Here is a 21,338-nt window from a genome sequence, read left to right as displayed (position 1 = left end):
AATATTATATATATAATAATATATATATAATCATTTTTAAAATTTTAAATTTACCCCACAAATTTTGTAAAATTTAATATTCAACCTGATTTTCATCGAATTGATCAAGTTTTGACCAAATAATCATCGATTTAACCGAATTTTACTAAATTGGATTAAAAATCCTTCTGATTATCGATTAATCAGTGAACCAACCGGTTTTTAGAATATTTAATTATTATGATTAAAAAAATTATATATATATATATATTAGAATAAGTATAAATATAATATATAACTATATGACAAGGGCTCTGATTCAGCAAAAATCTCATTTCTTTTATTAAATTTTCAATAATTTTAAGTGGGTGGTAATTTAATTATATAATAAAATTTTAAACTGTGTATATTTTTTGTATTTATATATTAATAAATATCATAGTGAGGATATGTGTACATATGGATTTCAATATAATATGACTTAAAATATAAATAAATATACAATATAAATTACTTTTATAATATAAATAATCTCAATTTAAAAGAACCAAACCAAACCAAACGTGCTCAGTATATCCCGCTTAGAGAGGGTCTGAAGAGGGTAAAATATACGCAGACCATGCCTCTACCTTAAAGTAGAGAGGTTGTTTCCGTGAGACCCCCGGCTTAGTGCATAATAAATAAAATTGTGTGTGATACAATATAACTATAATACCTTAGCTCATGGCCTTCTTCACATGGGACTTACTTAAAAATTTGTCGGTTTAAGTGGTGAAGTCCATTGAAGAAAACAAACGGAGAAATCAAGAACCATTACTTACACGGATTGCAAAGTTGAAAGCTTCGGAGAAGAGATCGGGTGCCAACCAAATTGGAACCCAAAATCTTGAAATCTTACAATGATTTGCACATTAACACCGATGAAGACCTCTCTAAACCCATTTTCACTAATATACCAAGAACAACTCCATGGACTCTCACTACTTTGATCGCACTGCATTCCACCGGAATCATTTCATTGAAACTCCCTCAGACAACCTTGGCGATTGCGTCGCTTTGACAACCGCTACACCGTAACCATTTGATAGCAGACACACCACAACAATTCTCAAATGACAATGCCGTGAAAGCGCCCTCGAGCGGGAGAGCAAATCAATTAGAAATTGTTTAAACATTCGAAACTCCCTCATAAAACAACATCAATTTGCAAGATTCAAAACAAGTGACTCATTCACCAAGAAAAAAGTGTGCAATGTATATGGCACAGTGAATGCGACTAAACTCCACAAATTTCCAAAACATGTGATTACATGTGCCGCACAAAGTCGAAAGAAAAGATGAATGAAATCTTGAAGATTGGAAGAGAAGAATAAGAGAGCGGTTAGAGCGGTTAGCCGTATTTCAGGCTTAATTATTATTATTATCTCTCAATTTAAAAGAGATGAACCTATATCAAAAAAATAATTTAAAACAGCCCGTGCTTTGCACGGGTTAAGAAGCTAGTTATTATAAATACTCGTATAACTGAATTTATTGATTCTTAAACAAGATTTACCATTTTGTAAACTCAATATCCTATCAATAAATAAAGACCTCCAATTTACCGTTTATGAATCAAGTTTCATGATTAATGTTATTAATTTTCCGAGTTTAATACCCAGAACCACGTAATGTATAACTTAACATTTAAATGCTCTCCACGTGATGTATAACTTAACATTTGAATGTTGAATTCCAGTAATTCTTTAGAGTATGAGCTAAGCAAAGATATTGAAATAGAAAAACAATGGAGGTGTATTATTTGTGCTAATACCAACAATTCGAGGTCAATGGCCAAGTATTAAATTGGAATTTGAAGGTGGTATTGTGTGATTATGAGTGAAGAGAATACTAACTGTATATTGTCAGCTCAGTCACACTCACACAAAACCCACAATCCTTTGTTTTTCACATTTTGAAACCCCCAAAACAAAGTGACTAAGTGAGTGTTTGACCTCCCCCCTTCCCATATCAGAGACAGGAATACACTGATGGATCAGTATCACAGAGCCTGTACCTCTAGATCAAGAGATTTTTGGTAATATTATTTTGATGTACCTCTAGATCAAGAAAAAGGCAAATGAAAAAGGTCCATGTCCAATTTTCCCACGTCGAGAAGGGTCGGATGTAGGCAGCCTTATCCCTATTCAAGAGATTAGATAAGCAAGTGAACCCATGATCTTTAGGTTCTAATCACAGGGCCAGCTCAAATCCTTATTCAACTATGCAAGAGATGTAAGCAATTTAAGAGATGTAGAGATGTGAACATGATTTTGTATATTAAAGAAAATTATGTTCCTGCAAAGTACAGGTCAAAGAGTAGAGTAAAAAGTTGAGGGCTTTATTGAAATTCTCTTTCACTGCTCATTACATAGGGAATATCACAGTACAATGTTAAATACAAAGCTCAGAAGATTATAAAAAAGCCCTTGAATAATTCTTAACAACATACTTAACCCGCAAGCACAAAGATGACAATAAGACAAAGATAACTACATCAGATGAAAATGCTCATTGAATTTCACTGCATAGGAATTGATCCACCAGCAGCCACAAGTTGTTGCTCTAGCTACAATTTTAAAAGAATTGCATGTATTAGAAAAACTTGTACAATTCAATATGCTTTCACCTTATAATAAAAAATAAGGTATATGTGTACACAAAAAATTAACCCTTTCTCACTGATTATACATAAAGTACCTTGAACAGGGTTTCAAGCTTGTTCTTCACCAAATAATACTCATTCTTCACTTGTTGTAAGCATTTTAAACACCTGCACATATTTAAGTTTCAGATCTTCAATAAACGTAAATATGCAGGATTCTTGTCATAGACATATGCCTGTTAGATTCCTGTTAGTTAACCAATTAGCTTATTAATTAAAGGCACCAGCTCTTTATTTTTCATCTATATATGTCAATACATGTATATATATATAGGAGAGTATCTATGCACATGGACACGGGTGCCGTGCACACGCATGTGTGTGTTTACGTATGTGAGGAAATCTCTTTATAAAATTTTGGAAAGACAATTAGGGAATAATATTTAATGAAGAACAAACAAAAACTCAAAAATACCCTTCTGTATTCTGTTGTTCGCAATAATTGCGGAAGACGATGCAAGCCCTCTGAACTCTTTGTGCTCCAATGCTGACAAAAAATGATTGACAGATGTGCATTCGTTAAACCAAAATGGAGGAACATGGATAAGTTAGAACAACGTGGATAAGTTAGAACAATCTCTATCTTTCTGAATTTTCTAATGAGGACAACTAGCCATTCTACTAATTTAATATTGGTGGCTGGCTTAGCACTCTAACATGAAAGTCATTGGTAACCAGTAAGTGGTGGCTGGCATGCACATGCTATCATACTCATAGTTCATTAGGTCTTGCGCAATCACAGAAGATATGAATCAATCTTTTAGTAGTACAATTACTTGCTGCAAATGTCCAATAACATTTAAAGCTTCCGACATCAAGTTGTAATCTTTTAGAAGGTCGAATGAGATTGAAACAGTTGTAAAGAAAACAAAACTTACCTAAAATATGAACTTTTTAGTGTAATTTGGTAACACAAAAGATGCGCCGTTTTCAAAACCAATTAACTATCTAATATGCACTCAACATATCAGAGACAACTAAACAAATGCTCAACAGGCACTTAACTGCATTCAAGTTTTAGCATCAAAGGGTTCCTCAATCGGGAAACATACTTAAAGTAATTAGAGACCGCACATAAATGACTTAACCATGATATAACAAGTGACTGCAGATCATAAGAACATAACAAGACCAAAATCAACACAAAGAAGTACGGTTTTGCTGGAACATGTATTTCCAAACCAAAACAAAATAGAAAAACATCTCAAATCTGCATTTGAGATATTAATTTACCTGGAGCTGCTACCTTTCAACTGATGAACATGGGCATCAACCCTTTTAAAGTCCACAACTTGCTGATTCCTGTCATTTCCCATAATACACAAAAACCGCACAAAGGAACAAAGTCAATCTTCCTAGATTAATTAACAAGATCGATGTAAGACACACAGCCAACAATGTCCACACACACGTCACATATACGAAGGAGGCAGATACAAATCATTCTTACAAAGTAGCGGTTAAATCATCAAGAAGCCTCTGAGAATCTTCGAAGAAAAGAGATACAACTTCAACCACAAAATCTGGGTTGCTTTCATCTTGGAGCTGCTGAAGCTGTGTGAACTGACCATCCAAATAGGCCTTTTTTTACAACCAACAAAACCCACAATCAATATTTACAAAAACAACTTCAATCAATAAGCCTCAAGAAAAAAACCACACACACACACACACACACACACACACACACACACACACACACAGAGTTAAAAAAGCCCCAAAAGAACATTGACTCACATATACACAAAAATCAGAACAAAATTACACAAATATGAGACACAAAAAAACCCAAAAGGTAATTCTATCAATAAGCATAAAAAACAAACATATACACACAATGAAACAATCCAAATTACACATACATCACACACAATAGAAATACCCAAATGAAAATTATATGAGTAAGCATCAAGAAAAACACAGAGTGAAGAGGATATAAAAGAAACCTCGTTGTACAAGGAGGTAGTGTAGTCAAGTAATTGTCTTTGCAACTGAATGACAGCAGCCATTTGTGATGTGGGAATAATTTGCAGATCTCTGTTTATGAGTATGAGTTCGAATAATGGGGTATATATGTAAGAGTTTCTACTGCTTTAGTTTTATCCCCACCTCGTAGATGTCGTGTGTGTTGTCAAAATTTGGTCAGACATGAGTCCCATCTGATCACTTTGAGCCTTGAGGTCACACAACAGGAATAAACGATCGAATTCATCATGAAAAAGATTTATAATATACTAGCCTATGAGTTATAACCCGTGTGAAGCATGTACGACCATATAATTTTAATGTGATTATTTATAAGCGTAATATTATTTTATTTGTGTTTTTCATTAATTGAATAAAATGGTATTATATTATAGTAGTTGATTTTATATGTGAATGTTTATTTACTATAAGCTTAATATATTTTTTAGTGTTTTTTATTAATTAAATAAAATGTTATTAAATTATATTAGTCGATTGGTTTTTTTTTTTTTTTTTGATGCAAGTCGATTGGTTATATTCACTTTTGATACTATTGTATTTGATAAAATTTAGTTATATTAAAATATTGAGCTGAAATTGTTAGTTATTGGTAAAACATCTATTCATTTAAAAATTTTAGTTATTAAAATGTTTTTATTGTTCATATGTGAATATTTTTCTTAATATTACTATATATATGATAATATTGGAAGATGCTATGACAATAAGGGTGATGTCTCCAGAGCTCTTTGTCAATAATTGGTGCAGGTAGAACTTGCAGGTCATTGATGGGGAGTTTCAGGAGCAAAGGTTGGGTCCATGAAGGTGGGTCGATGTTTTTATTAATTTTACTACTATTGAATAAGCAACTCGACTGTAATGTTCTGAAGGGTGACAGTGAACACTCTGACTGCAGTTGTTTATATTATGTCATCTTCTGTGTCTTGTTTACCAAAGTGCATAATATTCAGGTCTACTTCATTTGATTTAGAAGAGTGCCATACCAGAGCTACCTCAAGTGTTGGAACATACCAGGGAATTATGCCCGTGCTACGCGAGCTCCCAATAATATTTTTAAAAATTTAATAACAAAAAATTATGATTTTTTTATCATAAATCATAAAAAATATGCGAATTTAAAATAGTAAGAATAACAATCAAATGAATTATGATGACCACACTTAATCTTATTATTTTGTATATTGCTAAATTATCCATACTGATCTCACACCTAAAAGAAAATTTAGTTCTAATAAATAAAGCTTTATACCAGATGAAACTATCGACCCAAAAAATGGTGAGCTACGTGGTTTGACACAAAAATGCTGATATAAAATCTACACTTTATTGTCTATTTTAAAAATACAATCTGTATCTACACTTGGTTGTTTCATATAGATATCTTCATATCATATCAGCATAGTAAGATTGTAAAATTACTAAAGCATGTGAGAATTATGTAGCCAATGAAAGACAAAAAACAACTTTGCAAAAATACAATAAATGAGATCCATTGATACTGAATTCTATCTGCATAACAGAATACACTACTCAAAAAAATATACAAATCTACATCTATCATTTTAGGCTCATCACAGAGAAATGGTGAAATAATTTTGCATCCTATGAGTCACCATGGTCAGTTCCAAAGTTTCTAAGTGCAGAAAATGCAACTTGACACACTTAATGGTGCCAAAGAACAACAAAGCACTATGATGTATATGGTACTTTGTAACACTTAGCAGATATAGAAACAACATAACCGTGAAATATATTTATTAAGCTATTGCCTTTTACTCAGTAAACAACTTTGGGCATTCTCGAATATCAAGCACTATACTCCAAGTGCATTAGCAGCCACCGAAAGGAACTACTACACGAAGATAATACCTTTGGTGGCATCCAATCCACATCATGAAGCAAAGACGCTTCATTATAACAGGATCTAATAACAACAAAAAGTGTGATCCTGGAGAAATGAGTATTTTCATCATACGGTTCACCGTAATGCATGAGTCAATGACATAACATCTGCAATTGGCACTGGACCTGATGGTTTGCACATAAACAGATTCATGACAACAATAAAAAATAGCCAAAAATGAACTTCAAACTTAGTTAGCCAATGAAGCATTACCAAGTTCATTATCAAATGCAAAGCAGTATGCTTTCAGCTCAGGATCAGTCTCCCTGTTCATACGTTGACCTATCAAGAAGGCTGAAAGTAGAGATTCTGAATCAGTTGCTGATGTGTTCTCACTGTTCAGTGGAAGAACCTCATGCAGAAGACCTTGAACATCCTCATACCCAAATGGCCCCCAGCTAAAACTTCCCTAAGAGCACCTACCAATCTCATGTCAGATGTACCATTACCTACATATGATGGACCAATTGAGTTACCAGTTCCCATTATTGAGCCTTCAGGATCTGCAACAAATATTATATCAGCAGATAAGACTCGAACCAAGTGTGGCCAGTACGCATTTATTGCACGCCTTTCTCCTTCACTCCATTGAGTTGGTTCCGGAAAAGCATTAGCACAGATTGTCTTTGCCGCAAAAAAGGCACCTAGTTGCACTTTTGACACTTTTTCATCATCCTTTAGTTCTCCTTTGGCTGACAATCAACAGAAACCTACGTAAACAGATACCTTCCATCAGAGGCTATAGCCATTTTATACGACAGCATCATAACATATCCTGGCTCGACTGTTAATTGCAAAGTAAATTATGCAAATTATATATCAAGCTATACAGGTTTTTTAATCAATCTTCACATAATCCTCTGTTGGACTCTAAATATCATATCATTGCCAGGAGCATAGTCATCACTCAAATAATCCCAATATGACTAATTTATAAAATTAAGTTATACAATTGCAGGAATGGCTCATCTCCAATAACAGTATAAATGCATATGCCAAGCAGTGAAAAAATGATAAACATGATAAAAGTATCTAATTTACATTTGATATCAGAAGTCATTATTTTAATTTTCAATCTAGAGTATCTTCTTCATTGTACTTAAAATTGTTTTGATTTAAAACTTCGGAAACAAAAAATACACACCAAAATCATGTATCTTTAAGATACAGAGAGCTAATGAGAACAACTAAAAAAATAAGGGAGAATATACCAGCATATATAATCCGAAAAGGCCAAAAGACACTCAAAATCTGTCCAAGATTGTTATTTGATCAGGTATATATACATGAATAACCATTTTGCCCAAGAAGGGCCAAATAGTATTAAATAGCCATTTGGTCTTAAAATTATGTCCACTTCGATCATATACAGTTCATCTGTTAAACAATGAAATATTTTAATAATACCTATGAAATATTAAAATTTTAGTGATCTTCAGCATTTATTTATGTGGATACGGTATATAGTTTTGCTTGTTATCTGTCAAGCATCGCATGGCCATAGATGCTAGTCTTTAGTCCTTATCTACTTGAAATTAGTCACCACATATAGTAAAATCAAAAGTGTTCGGGAATGCTGCAAAATAATATATATGTTTCCTATAGAAACCTTTAAATCTAAAGGAGAGTTCAGTACTCACCAAGCCACCAAGCCAGATCCATAAACGCCGGAAATATATCATAATCTACAAATCTAAAGGTCGCGAAAAAAGTGTTGTGCGAATCTAGAAGTATCGATACCTATAGAGATGGCAGTAGTACTCCTTTGGTACCTCAAGAAGCTCAAAAAACCCATTGAGCCACTATATAGACTTTCATATTTAAAAAATATTAGAAAGGGGAAAAAAAGAGCTCTAAAAACTTACACATAGGTTAGTGAATGTATTAGATTCTGCAAATCATCAGGCGAGAAACCAATTTCGTCAACTAAGACGTGATAGTGAGCTGGTCAAGAAGTTCCCTGTCAATGTAATAATTAACACTGTGAGCAGGGTTAAAAATGAACCAAGCGTTGATTGATAAGCACATTTCATTGTCAGCGATTCAAGTTAAGATCAAAGCTGGATATTGTAGGGATATGATACCAAGCAAAATTAATTTATCTTATTAAACTTTGTTTAACACCTTTTGAAAATCCCGTGTATCTTAATAAGTGGGATCAACACTTGTGAACATAAAATATCGTAACTAAAGATTCAAGGAGAAAGAAAAGTGGAAACTCACAATCATCCCTGCCTGGGCACATAATTAAAAATCATAATTTCTAGGATGCACAATCTTTGTGTCCACAATAGTACCTGCAAAGCTCATAACAATGATAGTGCACCTCAGAACAGGCATACTTAAAAATTAAAGTTAGAATTTACATAGTGTAAATGTGCAAAGATGCAGACCAGGCAGAACATTCTCACAGACGCCGTCAGCTTGAAAGAGTTTGGTATGATGGTTCTTCTGGGCAACACTGATAAGCATATAGCAAAAAAAAAATCATAAGCTTATCTTCGAAAAACAATAGTAAATAGAATAAAATGCTACTCACATTTTGTTTACCAAGTGGTGAAGCACTTTAATTATCGAAATTTGTCATGTGAAATGCTTTATTGCTACGAACTTCAAATGCCATTATAGACTTATAGTACCTTACTGTTTTATAAGTACATGCTGTCATGTGCTCAGAAGTTCTCACCAAAATAATAATAATAAAAGAAATGATATAAAATGCGAAAGCCATTATCTAAATTTCTTCTGTTGAACACTGAGCAGTAAGCAGAAGAAAAACAAGTAATCGAAATTCTGGTCGCCCAAACAGCCAAATAATTTGAACTTTGAAGAAGTATAGAAATGAGAAGTGAGCAGTGCAAACTCTAAAGATTAAAATGTTAATCCTGGGGTTAGTGAAGAGTGTGTGTACTACTGATTACTGACTATTAATTGGACAGAGAGCAGTGAAGCCTAATAATAAAAGTATACATCTATCTAGTCACTGTGAACGTCTGTGTAAAAGATAAATAACTTAGATATTTAGTCAGATATTGAGGACCTGCGCTAACTGCCATAAGTTTGCAGAAATATTTTCAGGGGTTTATCACCGTGAGGTGGTGATCAGAGATCGCGCCTGCTTTCATCATTTCCGGGGAGGGCATTGATCTTGCAATGGAAATTAGTAGCCTTATACAATATTTAATAGTTTTAAAATTAGAGTTATTGAGACTGCAAAACAATAGAACTTCTGGTCTATTAGCAAAATGGAAGATTTGTTTCTTCAACTGAAATGGACATCTGATATATAGGTAGCAGATATTTATTTATATATTTTTTTAAAAAGAAATCTTTACAGTAAAAAAATCAGAAAATCTAGTGATTAAGGTGACTTCATAATAGAGAATGCTTCAGATGTTTAATGCTACAAAGCACTGGTAATGTTATACTTGCTAGTACAGATAATTGTCGATGAGAAGAAAATTCCAAAATATGCATTCACTCTTCACACTTTGCCAATCCACAAAATATTGTAACCAGGAAACTGGAAATCCATAGTCTACAAAAATGATAATGTCATTCATGTGACCAAGTGAACTGAAGGAGTTATTCTGAAACTCTTACACGCAAAGTCTAGATGCATAAGCAAAATACTATAAGCATAACATAATTCTGGCTAGAAAATGTCAACTAACAAAATAAGACCATCAATAAACTACAGGATTGCAGTGGTACCGGATCAAACAGCGGATTCTTGTCACTATTACCTATTGCCTCTAAGAATATGATCCCATAAGTATTATAATATATCTATAATATATCTATAGAGTGAAATTCAAGTATAACAACAAAACCATTCAATCTCGACAAACTGGTGGATTAGCTATATAATTGACAATTCATTTGAGCATGATTCTATGGGTCATCACAGATAAGTTGAGCAAATCTAAAAAGATAAGTTGGAAATTATTTAATCAATTTCTTACACCCTGCTTTTCCAATTTTCCTAATTCCAAATATATATTTCAAATTTAAATTTAGCGATTCCAAAGTTATAACTACAACTTCGCTGAAATTATATTCTTGATGAGAATTTGTAGAGGAATATAATAAGAAAAAGCTGAAAATTCAGTTTTAAAATTTGCAAGACTTTATATTTCATTTATTAATTTGGACTATAATAAATAACGAAATTAAAGAATTAGGCTGATATAATTTTGGATAGACGTGGACTTGGGAAAAGGAGATTGTGCAAGTTGGTTTCAACTTTAAGTCAGATGTTGACATGTGTAGCTTCCTAAATCAGAGTTGTTTGATTAAGAATTCTTTAAACTCCTAGGTTACATAATAAACTAACTGACTATTGTTTCAAATTTTGTAGACACTTGATGTCAGAAAAACAGAGCAGATGATTTCTGGGGTTTTATACTCAAAAACTAAACAAAAACATGGGTGTTGGGGATTACAGAATTTGTTCAAAACAGAAGCCAGAGGATGAATTTTGGTGTTTGATAATCTAAAAAAAAATGAAACTGGTAAATTAAGGAAGAGGGGCGGCTAAAAAAATTTGAGATTACAGTTGTCCGTTCCATATAATTTCTGTTAACATTGCACCCACAAATAATCTTCGCTGGTAAATTACAGAATATATTAACATGAAGAGGAAAAATAAATCCAGAAATCCACTACTATGGATGCAGTATAGTATAAACTTAATTTAGACCTGACTCTTGATTACATTACATTAAATTACCTTGTTGCTGAAACTCTATCTCTTGTGTGTTTTTTACATTATGTTGTCAAAGTGTTACTGATACACACTTATGCACAAAACAAGACACCTTATTTATCACAAATATAAACTGATACACACTTATGCACAAAATAAGACACCTTAATTATCACAAATATAAAATCAACTCAGATTGGGATTTTAACTTATATTAGAATTGGATCCTTAATACGAAGATTATGTTATCCATATGGTATGATATGATTAAGCCACAGTTAAATTACTGGCAATTGGCACAGAAGGTTTGACACATGTCTCCAGTTCGCACATCAACACAACAAAGATGAAATTATCAAACCTTATAAGCAACTAAATTACTGAACTTAAGATAAATAAACAATGGAAAACAAAGGAAGCTACTTATTTAGAACATAGAGAACTCATATTCATATATATATGTTTGCACAACATACCTTCAGGGGGATGAATTATTACTCCTGCAATGATTGTTGAGATTGAAGGGCTTAAAGGACTTCCAGTGACAGGTGATAATATTACTCATGCATTATAATTGTAATCATAGTATACGAATGCATATTACTTCTATAGGAAAGTAAGAAAGTAATTTTTGTTAATCGAGAGTTTTTAAATGTGGATATATCATGGTGATTGATATATCCTGTTGATATCCAAAGGATGAGAATCGAAGTGAGACCCAGACTGAGTATATGGGAGAGAAGTATCTGCTTCAGTTCTTTGATTTCGAAACAGATAATACGAAGTATTCAGACAATCAAGTTATTTAATTATCTAAGATATATGTTTCATTAAATATGATTAATGTTGATTACCAAAAGAAAAATGTTTGTGGAATATATGACTCAATATTCTCATGTTTTTAGGTCAAAGGGGATGAAGATGTTGGGGTTAAAGTTTGTGTAAGAGTTCAAAAGAGCAAGGTAAAAAGATATGAATTCTTTTGGTCAAATTTTTCAGAGAATTGTCAAGTTAAAATTTCATTCAGCTTTAGGCATAATATGCACTATTTAAACTGAATTACCTGGTCTAACGTTACAAGTATCGTGGCCATACAAACAAGCTGAGTTTGAAATTATATTTGGAGGAGTGAGCCAATTGGTTCTGTTGTGCTTTGTTGATGCTCATGTTTGTTTTGCAATGACTCACATTTACTTTTTTGTTTAAATTATAACTGATGCTGATTTGCAGGGATGCATATTGGACTGCTGAAATGATAGAAGTTGTGCAAAAGAAGGGTTCTTGGTATAGTTATTATTATGCAGATAAAAGGTTTGTTGTACTCTTGATCATGGTTTTTATATCACGGTTATCTGCAAATCATTTACCGGAGGAAAGGAAAACAAACTGAAGCTGAAGACATGTCAGAGATAATACATGTAATCAGTTTCAACTAATAAATTTAACGAGACCTCTATTTTTATATTGTCCGTTACCGTGTGTCCTTATATTAGTTTTGTACAGAAAATTGCATCGCCTACTACCGACAACAAAAGTACAACACACACCGTGAAAATAGAGACTAGATCTTTTAATATTTCATCTTTAATTATACTAGCTTATAACCCGGAATGCACAGAGAGTTGCAATCAACTTGATTTTCGTTGATGCGCTGGTAAGATAGCTTCTCATAAGTCTACAAAAATTGTATAATAATACTTTTTGATGTTGGTAATAGACTGATTGACATGCAGGGAGGGAGAATTCACGCAACAATTCCTGCACCATACATCGGCCAGCTAGAGAATTATTTTACAGAAGGAGAAACCTATGATGTCAATAACTTTGTTGTTAGGCGATATGCGGACATGCAACATGGTAGATGTTTTAAGAATGATATCTACATCCAGTTAAACCATATGACTGAAGTTATGGTTACTGGAGGTGTGGATTACATCCAGCAGCATGTATTCGAATTTACTGATTTGGATGCTTTGTACGCTACTGCACACGAACAGAAAAATCTGATTGGTAATAAGTTTCCATTATGTAGAGTTATTTCATATATCAAGTGAAGAAATTTTACAAAATCTCTTTTTCTGTTGTAGATGTTGTGGGGATTTTGGAACAAGCTGGGCCACTCACTCACTTTAGAAACCGCATCGGTCAAGAAGAGCCCTGTGTTGAGTTTAGAATCACTGATATGTTGTATGTGTCTATATTGTTAATAAAAAATTTGATCAAATTATTATTGTTTTTTTTACTGAAACTTTGTATAAAATTCTCAACAGCACATCGGCCAGGGCATTTTTCTACAATGAAATGGCAGAAGAGTTTCATCAAGCTATCCAACAGGCCAACCAACATCCAATAGTGGTTATCATCTCGAGCTGCAAACCTCAAATGTTCTCAGGTACTCTTTCTTGATATTTTAACACAGAGCCTTTCAATTTAAGCTTTCAATTAGCTACAATATTTTCTAATATTTTAACACAAAATTGGTTTACATCTACACTTTAGAGGAGCCAAACGTGACAAACTTCCAAGCTACAAGATTTTTCATTAATCCAAATCATGAGGCAGTTGATGATTTGAGGAACGCTTTAAGGTTCGTAGTTTATCAAACAAAGTTGAAATATAGGCTTCTTCGTATTATGTTAAACCAATTTCAAATTACTGGATGCAACAGTGTGGCTAATGCAAAACAACTAACGAGGTTGTGAGATGATCTGCTCTTTCCGATGCCTGCTGTTTGAAGAATTTCTCTTTCCGCTTAAGCATTTTGTTGTTGTATAATCCAGATTCAAAACTTTGTCATTTCACTCGCTGCCTTTGCTTTCATTTCAGTTTTTTAAATATAACCATTGTGTAACCAAGTATTAGTCTGGACAAATGCTGTAATGGGAACTGAATATCATTTCAGTACAAGCTATTCTGTTGTGCATGCGCCCAGCAGCGCGGGCTTAAATACTAGTTCATATATATATGTTTGCACAACATACCTTCAGGGGGATGAATTAAGTAGTGTTCTTGAGAGATGGAATGAAAAGTAGCACAGGAGCTTTTGAGAGATGGAATGAAAAGCCGCACAGGGGCGAGGAGATAAAGAGGTAGACAGCGGCCTATGGTGCTGTAATTAGCCGGCTGAGTAGTATTTGGCATAGAGGGCTGTGTATTTGGTTGTGGCTACAAAGTCAATCTCTGTTGGGTTGGGAGAGAGTGTCCTAGTAGGATTCGGTTTGTAAAGGTTTGTAAACATCAATACATTAGTATAGTATTAGTGTTGAGGCAAAACCAAAAAACATGGAAAAGTAACGAAACCAAAAAACGTGAAGGAAAAGTAGGACTACAAAATATACCTATGTTGGCTTATTATAGTATAGTATAGATTGTGCAGAATACCTGTTCTTCAATACACTACAAAAAAACAGGGCAAAACCGACCGCCAAAAACGGTCGGTTAAACCCATAAACGGTCGGTTTTAACACTAAAACCGACCGGAGTAGCTGGTCGGTTGTAACCTGGTCGGTTATGAGTAATTGGTCGGGTTTAAAGACGAAAACCGACCGAAGTGTCGGTCGGTTTTGCTTATTTAAGAAAGTCGCTACCCTGGGCCCTGCAATGCCATCTGGAGCCACGTGGACGCCACAGCCACGTGTAAATTAAAACCGACCGCCGTCGGTCGGTTTAAATGTTTGACCAAAATATGGTCAATCGATATAAGAATAGTATAACCGACCGGTAGTGGTCGGTTATAATCGATTGACCAAAAAAGTCAAATTTGTTGGGGGCACTAAAACCGACCGTTTGTGGTCGGTTACAATATCTTGACCAAAAAGTCAAATTTGTGGCTGGTCAATAAAACCGACCGCAAGTGGTCGGTTATAAACGTTTGACCAGAAAAGTCAAACTAAAAAGAATGGCCTTATAACCGACCGTCAGCGGTCGGTTTCCCATAACCGACCGATACGCTATGGTCGGTTAACGAGCAGACCGCTTGCAGGGCTTAAAACCGACCGTATATAACCGACCGGTCTGCCAAAGATAACCGACCGCGTAATAAGCAATCGGTCGGTTTCCTGGCATTTTTGAATGGTAACTGTGGTCGGTTATGTATTTGGCGGTCGGTTTTGTCTGCAGTCGGTCGGTTTTCTGGGTTTTCTATCAAAAACAAATATTCCTGCTGTTTCTATATACTGCCATACCTGCTACCAACAACCAACAATCAACAATATCCAAAATAACATAAACCACAACACCATATATAACAACAAAATGTACCATAACTACAATCCCAAACATCAAACTTATAATTGTCTACAAGGGCAAACCAAAAGCCCTTCACAAGCATTAACTAAATTTCAAATCCAACTTAAACACAATATTCAAAACACAAATATTCAAAAGCCAAACTAATCTAATGTAACATCTGAATCGGAAGCAGCTCCATCCGCAGCGGCACTAGCACCCGCTCCGGAAGCAGCACTAGCATCCGCTCCCGAAGCAGCACTAGCATTGGCACCCGCATCAGCACCGGCTTCGGGTCCTCCGCGTTCCTCCTCCGACAGCTCCTCTGGATCAGTATAATCCTTCTCCGCTGCGAGTCTGCGTTCCTTTTCCTAATTGCACATATAATAGACAATGACAACCAATAAGACAATAAGCATACTCGATCAATACAAGTAGATAACAAATATGAATTCGTACCTCTTCAACCTTCCTTTCCATTTTGAGGAGTATATCCTCGACCATCGACCCCACAATGTGTACCATCTCCCCACCAATCATAGAATTCCATTGAACCCTTGTACTTGGATCGGCAGCTGGATCGGAGGCCTCTAGTGCGGTTTTTGCAAAATTCGCGATCTCTTCTTCAGACATTTGTCGCTGAAATTGAAGGGGGTTCGCACGGACCTCATTGAGCACATTGCGCACGACCGAGAGGTACACATGTTCATGCAAATGGATCACTATCTCGAACAGGAGCGGCTAGAGGAAGAAAGGCGGGCAGCGCTACGCAAGCAAGAGTGGATGATTCGCTTCGCGGGGATGATGACCGCGAAGTTGAAGCAACAAAAGAAGGACGAGGACAAGGAGGACAAGGCGGGCAAAGGCAAAGGCGAGGCGGGCCCTTCGGGGATTTGAAGTTGTTAAAGTTGTTTTCAAGTGTTTTATTATGAATTTTATTTAAGTATTTATAAAGATATATGTTTATGGGTGTTCTTAATTATGAATATGAATGAAATGATTATATATTTTGCTTCAAAAACGGACTCCTTCTTCATTATCATGCATTCATGCTTACAAACTCGACTAAAAATCGAATTCAAAGAACATTAACAATTAAAGAGAAACTAAAAATCAAAATCAAACTCAAATTCAAAATCAAACTCAAATTCAAAATCATATACATAAAGAAACATATATATACATACATACAAAAACACATATATACATACACAAAATGCTAAAGAGAAACTGAGGGAGAGATCGATATACCTTTAAATTGAGATTGAACCCTAATCGAGATTGATATCCAAAATCCAATCGAGACCGAACGGAGTTTAAAATCCATATTCTTCATGTGCATTTTGTTGGCGGAGAGGGAGAGGTTAGTTGGCGGAGAGACAGAGAGAGAGGGGAGTAGAGAGAGAGAGAGAGAGATTTTTGGGAAGAGAAGAGGAAGAAAATAAGTTGGGGAAAAAGAAGATAGACTGGTGGGGGAGAATCATATTAATCAAAATTACGACTTAAAACCGACCGGTGCCGGTCGGTTATGATATTTATAACAAAACGGCGTCGTAACCCCTTCCCTGACGAGTTTATGTAATCCAATTTCCACATAAATAAAAAAAATTATATGTATATAATAGGATAAAAACGACCGCCAGCGGTCGGTTTTGGGTTTCGCGATTAAACGTCGTCGTTCAAACTCATAATTTATTTAAAAATCAATTAAATTTCTTAAAAAAACATAACCGACCGACGGTGTGGTCGGTTAAGCTCCGTACACGTCAGCCGTAAAACTGACCGCTCTTGTTCTGGTCGGTTATAAAATGTCTGGCCTTGCCAGCAAGGCAAAACGACGTCGTGCTGCGGCGTAACCGACCGATTTCGTCTGGTCGGTTTTAAGTCGACACTTTTTTTTGGCGGTCGGTTTTAGCCGGTCGGTTTTGTCCTGTTTTTTTGTAGTGATATCTCGTAAACTTTTCCACTGGTTTTCTTTGAATTTTTTCCAACGCTCCTCATCGTGTTCCATTAACCTAATAAGCATATAGCAGAAGATCAAAAAATTATAAATGCAAATATGTGACACATCTAACATAGTTTCTCCACACACAGAATGTCTAAATTGAACATACAGTCGTAAATGTCTATTTTTAAACAAACAACTAAAATGCATTTATTACCAAGTACAACTCCTTGATTGTGTTGGACTCTAGCTAGATAAATTGAAACTTATACTAAGCAGCACAACACTAATTATTAGAATCATTTTAGTTTTACCATCAACTGTAATCTGCTAGTTCTAGAAAATCATATCTTTTTGTGCCTTGTAGCTTCTAGCACATTACTTTGGGAATTCAGATAGGTAAGAGTGACTCTCAAGCTTGTGATTGGCAGCAAGAATGAAATAACAATAAATAGTCAACTCTAAGATATGAATCCAGATAAATAATCAATTCCAGGGGACCGGGATTATGAACCTGGATAGGTAGCAGGCGTCTAGCAAGAAGAATAAAGCAGCAGATTAACATAACCAACAATGCTGCCTTGTAGCAGTAGCGACCCAACAACTAATTGTTATTCCAAGCACCTTTGCAGAGCTCCCAGAATAGCCACTCTTAACTTGCGTCTAGCAAGAAGAATAAAGCAGCATATTAACATGACCAACAATGCTGCCTTGTAGCAGTAGCGACCCAACAACTAATTGTTATTCTAAGCACCTTTGCAGAGCTCCCAGAATACATAACTATTGCCAAATTCTCCAGTCATAGCACAATGAAAGTCTGCTCATTTGCGAATATTATGTTAGCTTTGGACCTCCATGTCAGACATAAAATCATATATACCTAAAGAACAACACAACATGAAATTTGATAGTGGCCAGAAGACTCTCCTCTTGTCCCTGTATTTTGTGTCTTGGGTCTTCTGTTCAGTATTTTGTGTATATTCCCGCCGTATATACACCTCTCTTGTTCCTAAAAGCATAGATTTTTTTATGCCACTATCTAATTAAGATACTGAACATATTATCATAGGTAATTATCAAATTATCACAGGTAATTATTCGAGCATCTGACAAGTGTATCTGAACCAATAAGTGATTACCTCCTTGTATTGTATGTGAAGCTACGAAGCCCTTGCCGAGATGGAGACAGAGACAGAGGGCGAAGCTACGAAGCTCTAGCCGAGATGAAGACAGAGACACAACGCGAAGGTGAGTTATGCCTTTTAAACCCTGTTACTATAAAGAGTTATCTTGTCTTACAATATTATAAAGCTTTGTAAATGTTCCGGGTTGATTATATCAATCCATTTATTTATTTTCTTATAACATGGGCTTCAACTCCAGTATAAAGGAGTACTCATTTATTTCCAAACATTATTATCAGCTAGTGCGCATCAACTTTAGAGTATAGTCTCGCTGTAAAACTCAAAATCAACACTACTTGTCAATATCCAGATTCTCCAATCAAGTACATCTCAATTAACTCTACATTTGTGTCTTAAAATATTACATACATATCGAGCAAACATAAAAGGAATGGAAGTTTACATATATGATTGTCGAAATAGATTCACCTTCAAAGGCACAACTAATGCCTGAGTCTTACATTCCGGGAGTTGCTACTGGAAATCTTCTCTGAAGCCTATAATTAACAATATAAAACCAACCAACCCCCCAAGCAAAGCACCCAATGTAGCACCCTAAAACACCTGTACAACACTAGAAGAACTAACTCTCGTCGATAACCTCTAATATCAAACTTGAAAAGTACTGACTTCAAGAAGAGGGCCCTAATTACGTTCTAAGAATAACTAACTGTCATATCAAACTTGAAAAGGCATAATCAAATTATCACACGTAATTATCAAATTATCACAGGTAATTATTCGAGCATCTGGCAAGTGTATCAGAACCAATAAGTGATTACCTCCTACTTGTATTTTATGTGAAGCTACGAAGCTTTTGGCAAGATGGAGAGAGAGACAGAGGGTGAAGCTTAGCCGAGATGAAGACAGAGACAGAGAGCGAAGGTGAGTGTTTTGGTAAGCAAAGAAATATAACGAACGAATAATCTGAAAGAGTTACATCTGATTGAATAATATATCTGAATAATCTGAATGAATAAAATATCTGAATGCTGAATAATAAATATCATTTGACATATAAATTTTAATAATATCTGAATGATTTTATTTCCTAATTTTTTTTCATTAAATAATTAATTGATTTGAACTTAAATAACTATCATATAGTTATTATTATTATTATTATTATGTTACTAAATGTAATCATAATTATTCAAACTAAGAAATTACAAAAATCTCTATTAAATAAATAACGAAAGTATCGTCTAATGGCTTTCTGCGATAAGTAATAACTAGTTCATAAACTATCATAAAGCTACAAAATTAGTTTTTACTTTTTTTTATAAACTATATTCTGTTAATCTATTATCTACGTGAATATTTACATGATTATAAAACATGCTAATGGTATACAGATCAATACAGGCATACAGCTGAACCAATGAGACAGAACTCTCGGAAGGAATGAATCAGCGGTAAATGTTTCCGTCAGCTATACAAAAAAAAATTTCAAATGAGATGAATCATATTAATCGGCCAGCTAAGTTCATTCAGCCACCATTAAGCAGCAAACAAATGGGGCCTTAACTAAAAAACTAAACCAAAATTTTGCGACAAATTATATATATGTTGGTTTTTTATAGTATAGATATTTAAAAATATAAATATTTATCAGAACTATTATAATAAATTATATATATATATATATATAATATTTTCTATTTCTATTATACTTTATGCACCAATCTAAATTAATACTTGTTTATGGTATTGTAAAAAGCGGGAATCACACTTAGTCGATGAATGCACTGTCAAAAATTTAATTAGATAATCGGGAATTGATTAGAATGATTATCAGAATTAGTTTAATATATTTTATCGTATAGTATAGATATTTGATAAAGTTCAAATAATATATATTTATAAATAAGGAAAATAGATTTTTCTACCACTTAATTAACTTAATTTTCGATGATTATCCTCTATAATGCATCATTATATTATTATTACTCCCTCCGCCCCTCTCATTCGTTTACGGTTTTTTCTACTGCTTAGCACGTATTTTAAAACTCTTATAAAACATAGTTTCATAACTTATTTTTTTGATTTTTTTGTGTGTAAAAATTCAAACGCTGAATTTTTATTCGGAAAAAAAAGTAAAATTATTTATGAAACTACATCTTTTAAAAACCATAAAATGCGTGTAAAATTCTTATCACCCAAGGTAAACGACATTGGAGATGTAAAAAGTACTATATATAAAGATACAAACATATACCAAATCAGCAAAATATTACAGACTACTATATTTTAATAATGCTTCACACAATTAATGTAATGCTAATAATCAAATCCGAACATAACTTCAGTGACAAAAAAAAATGAACCTAACATTAGTGAGTAAAATAAAAAAATTATAATTGAGTGGCTAATTTCTAAAGACGCAATAAGTTTAGTGACAAAAAAAATTATCATAATGCTAGTATTCAAATCCGAAACTAAGTTGGTGGCTAAAAAAAAAAAAATCCAAACCTAACATTAGTGAGTAAAAGGAAACAAAATTTAGTTGGGTGGCAAATTTCTAAAAACACAATAAGTTGAGTGGCAAAAAAACTATTTTCCCAAATAAATATATACAAATATTGGGTTAATTAATTCTATGGAGTATTTATCACTAATATTTATATATTATTAATATATAAATATAAATGTTGATGGCCGTACGGATCCTTATTTATATCCGTAGCTATCATGGTGATATT

General features: G+C 34.0%; 2 protein-coding genes and 1 long non-coding RNA gene across 10 annotated transcripts; 1 reads left to right on the top strand and 2 right to left on the bottom strand.

Moving 5' to 3' along the window:
- Nucleotides 1-2,338: 2,338 nt before the first annotated feature.
- LOC108200736 (histidine-containing phosphotransfer protein 1-like) lies at nt 2,339-4,882 on the bottom strand. Its single transcript, XM_017368985.2, has 6 exons — nt 4,630-4,882; nt 4,134-4,264; nt 3,917-3,985; nt 3,099-3,170; nt 2,719-2,791; nt 2,339-2,587 (listed from the first exon to the last, which is right to left on the bottom strand). The coding sequence occupies exons 1-6, from the start codon at nt 4,690-4,692 to the stop codon at nt 2,540-2,542; spliced, it is 456 nt and encodes a 151-aa protein (XP_017224474.1). The 5' UTR covers nt 4,693-4,882; the 3' UTR covers nt 2,339-2,539.
- A 1,257-nt stretch (nt 4,883-6,139) lies between these two features.
- On the bottom strand, nt 6,140-19,553 carry LOC135149101 (uncharacterized). Of its 8 annotated transcripts, none has more exons than XR_010287160.1 (11): nt 19,419-19,553; nt 18,207-18,461; nt 17,967-18,115; nt 15,967-17,522; nt 14,262-15,878; nt 8,966-11,756; nt 8,796-8,869; nt 8,438-8,532; nt 8,313-8,344; nt 6,786-7,264; nt 6,140-6,697 (listed from the first exon to the last, which is right to left on the bottom strand). XR_010287160.1 is itself a non-coding variant. In XM_064083944.1 (11 exons), exons 3-4 carry the CDS (start codon nt 16,138-16,140, stop codon nt 15,672-15,674), a joined length of 381 nt encoding a protein of 126 aa, XP_063940014.1. In that variant the 5' UTR covers nt 16,141-17,522; nt 17,967-18,461; nt 19,419-19,553; the 3' UTR covers nt 6,140-6,697; nt 6,786-7,021; nt 7,113-7,264; nt 8,313-8,344; nt 8,438-8,532; nt 8,796-8,869; nt 8,966-11,756; nt 14,262-15,671. The 8 variants fall into 8 exon arrangements, 5 of the variants coding, with proteins under 5 accessions (XP_063940014.1, XP_063940012.1, XP_063940010.1 ...); XM_064083944.1 differs by having other exon boundaries at nt 6,786-7,021; nt 7,113-7,264; nt 17,967-18,461; XR_010287161.1 differs by having other exon boundaries at nt 8,966-9,033; nt 17,967-18,461.
- Nucleotides 11,750-14,247, top strand: LOC108201182 (uncharacterized). Its single transcript, XR_010287163.1, has 3 exons — nt 11,750-11,828; nt 12,511-13,290; nt 13,368-14,247. It is a non-coding gene; the product is annotated as an uncharacterized LOC108201182 (long non-coding RNA).
- Nucleotides 19,554-21,338: the final 1,785 nt, after the last annotated feature.

This window comes from Daucus carota, chromosome 9 (genome assembly GCF_001625215.2).
Source record: "Daucus carota subsp. sativus chromosome 9, DH1 v3.0, whole genome shotgun sequence".
NCBI classification, from domain to species: domain Eukaryota; kingdom Viridiplantae; phylum Streptophyta; class Magnoliopsida; order Apiales; family Apiaceae; genus Daucus; species Daucus carota.
The sequence above is the reverse complement of the archived record's forward strand: the minus strand, read 5'-3'. Positions and strand labels throughout refer to the sequence as shown.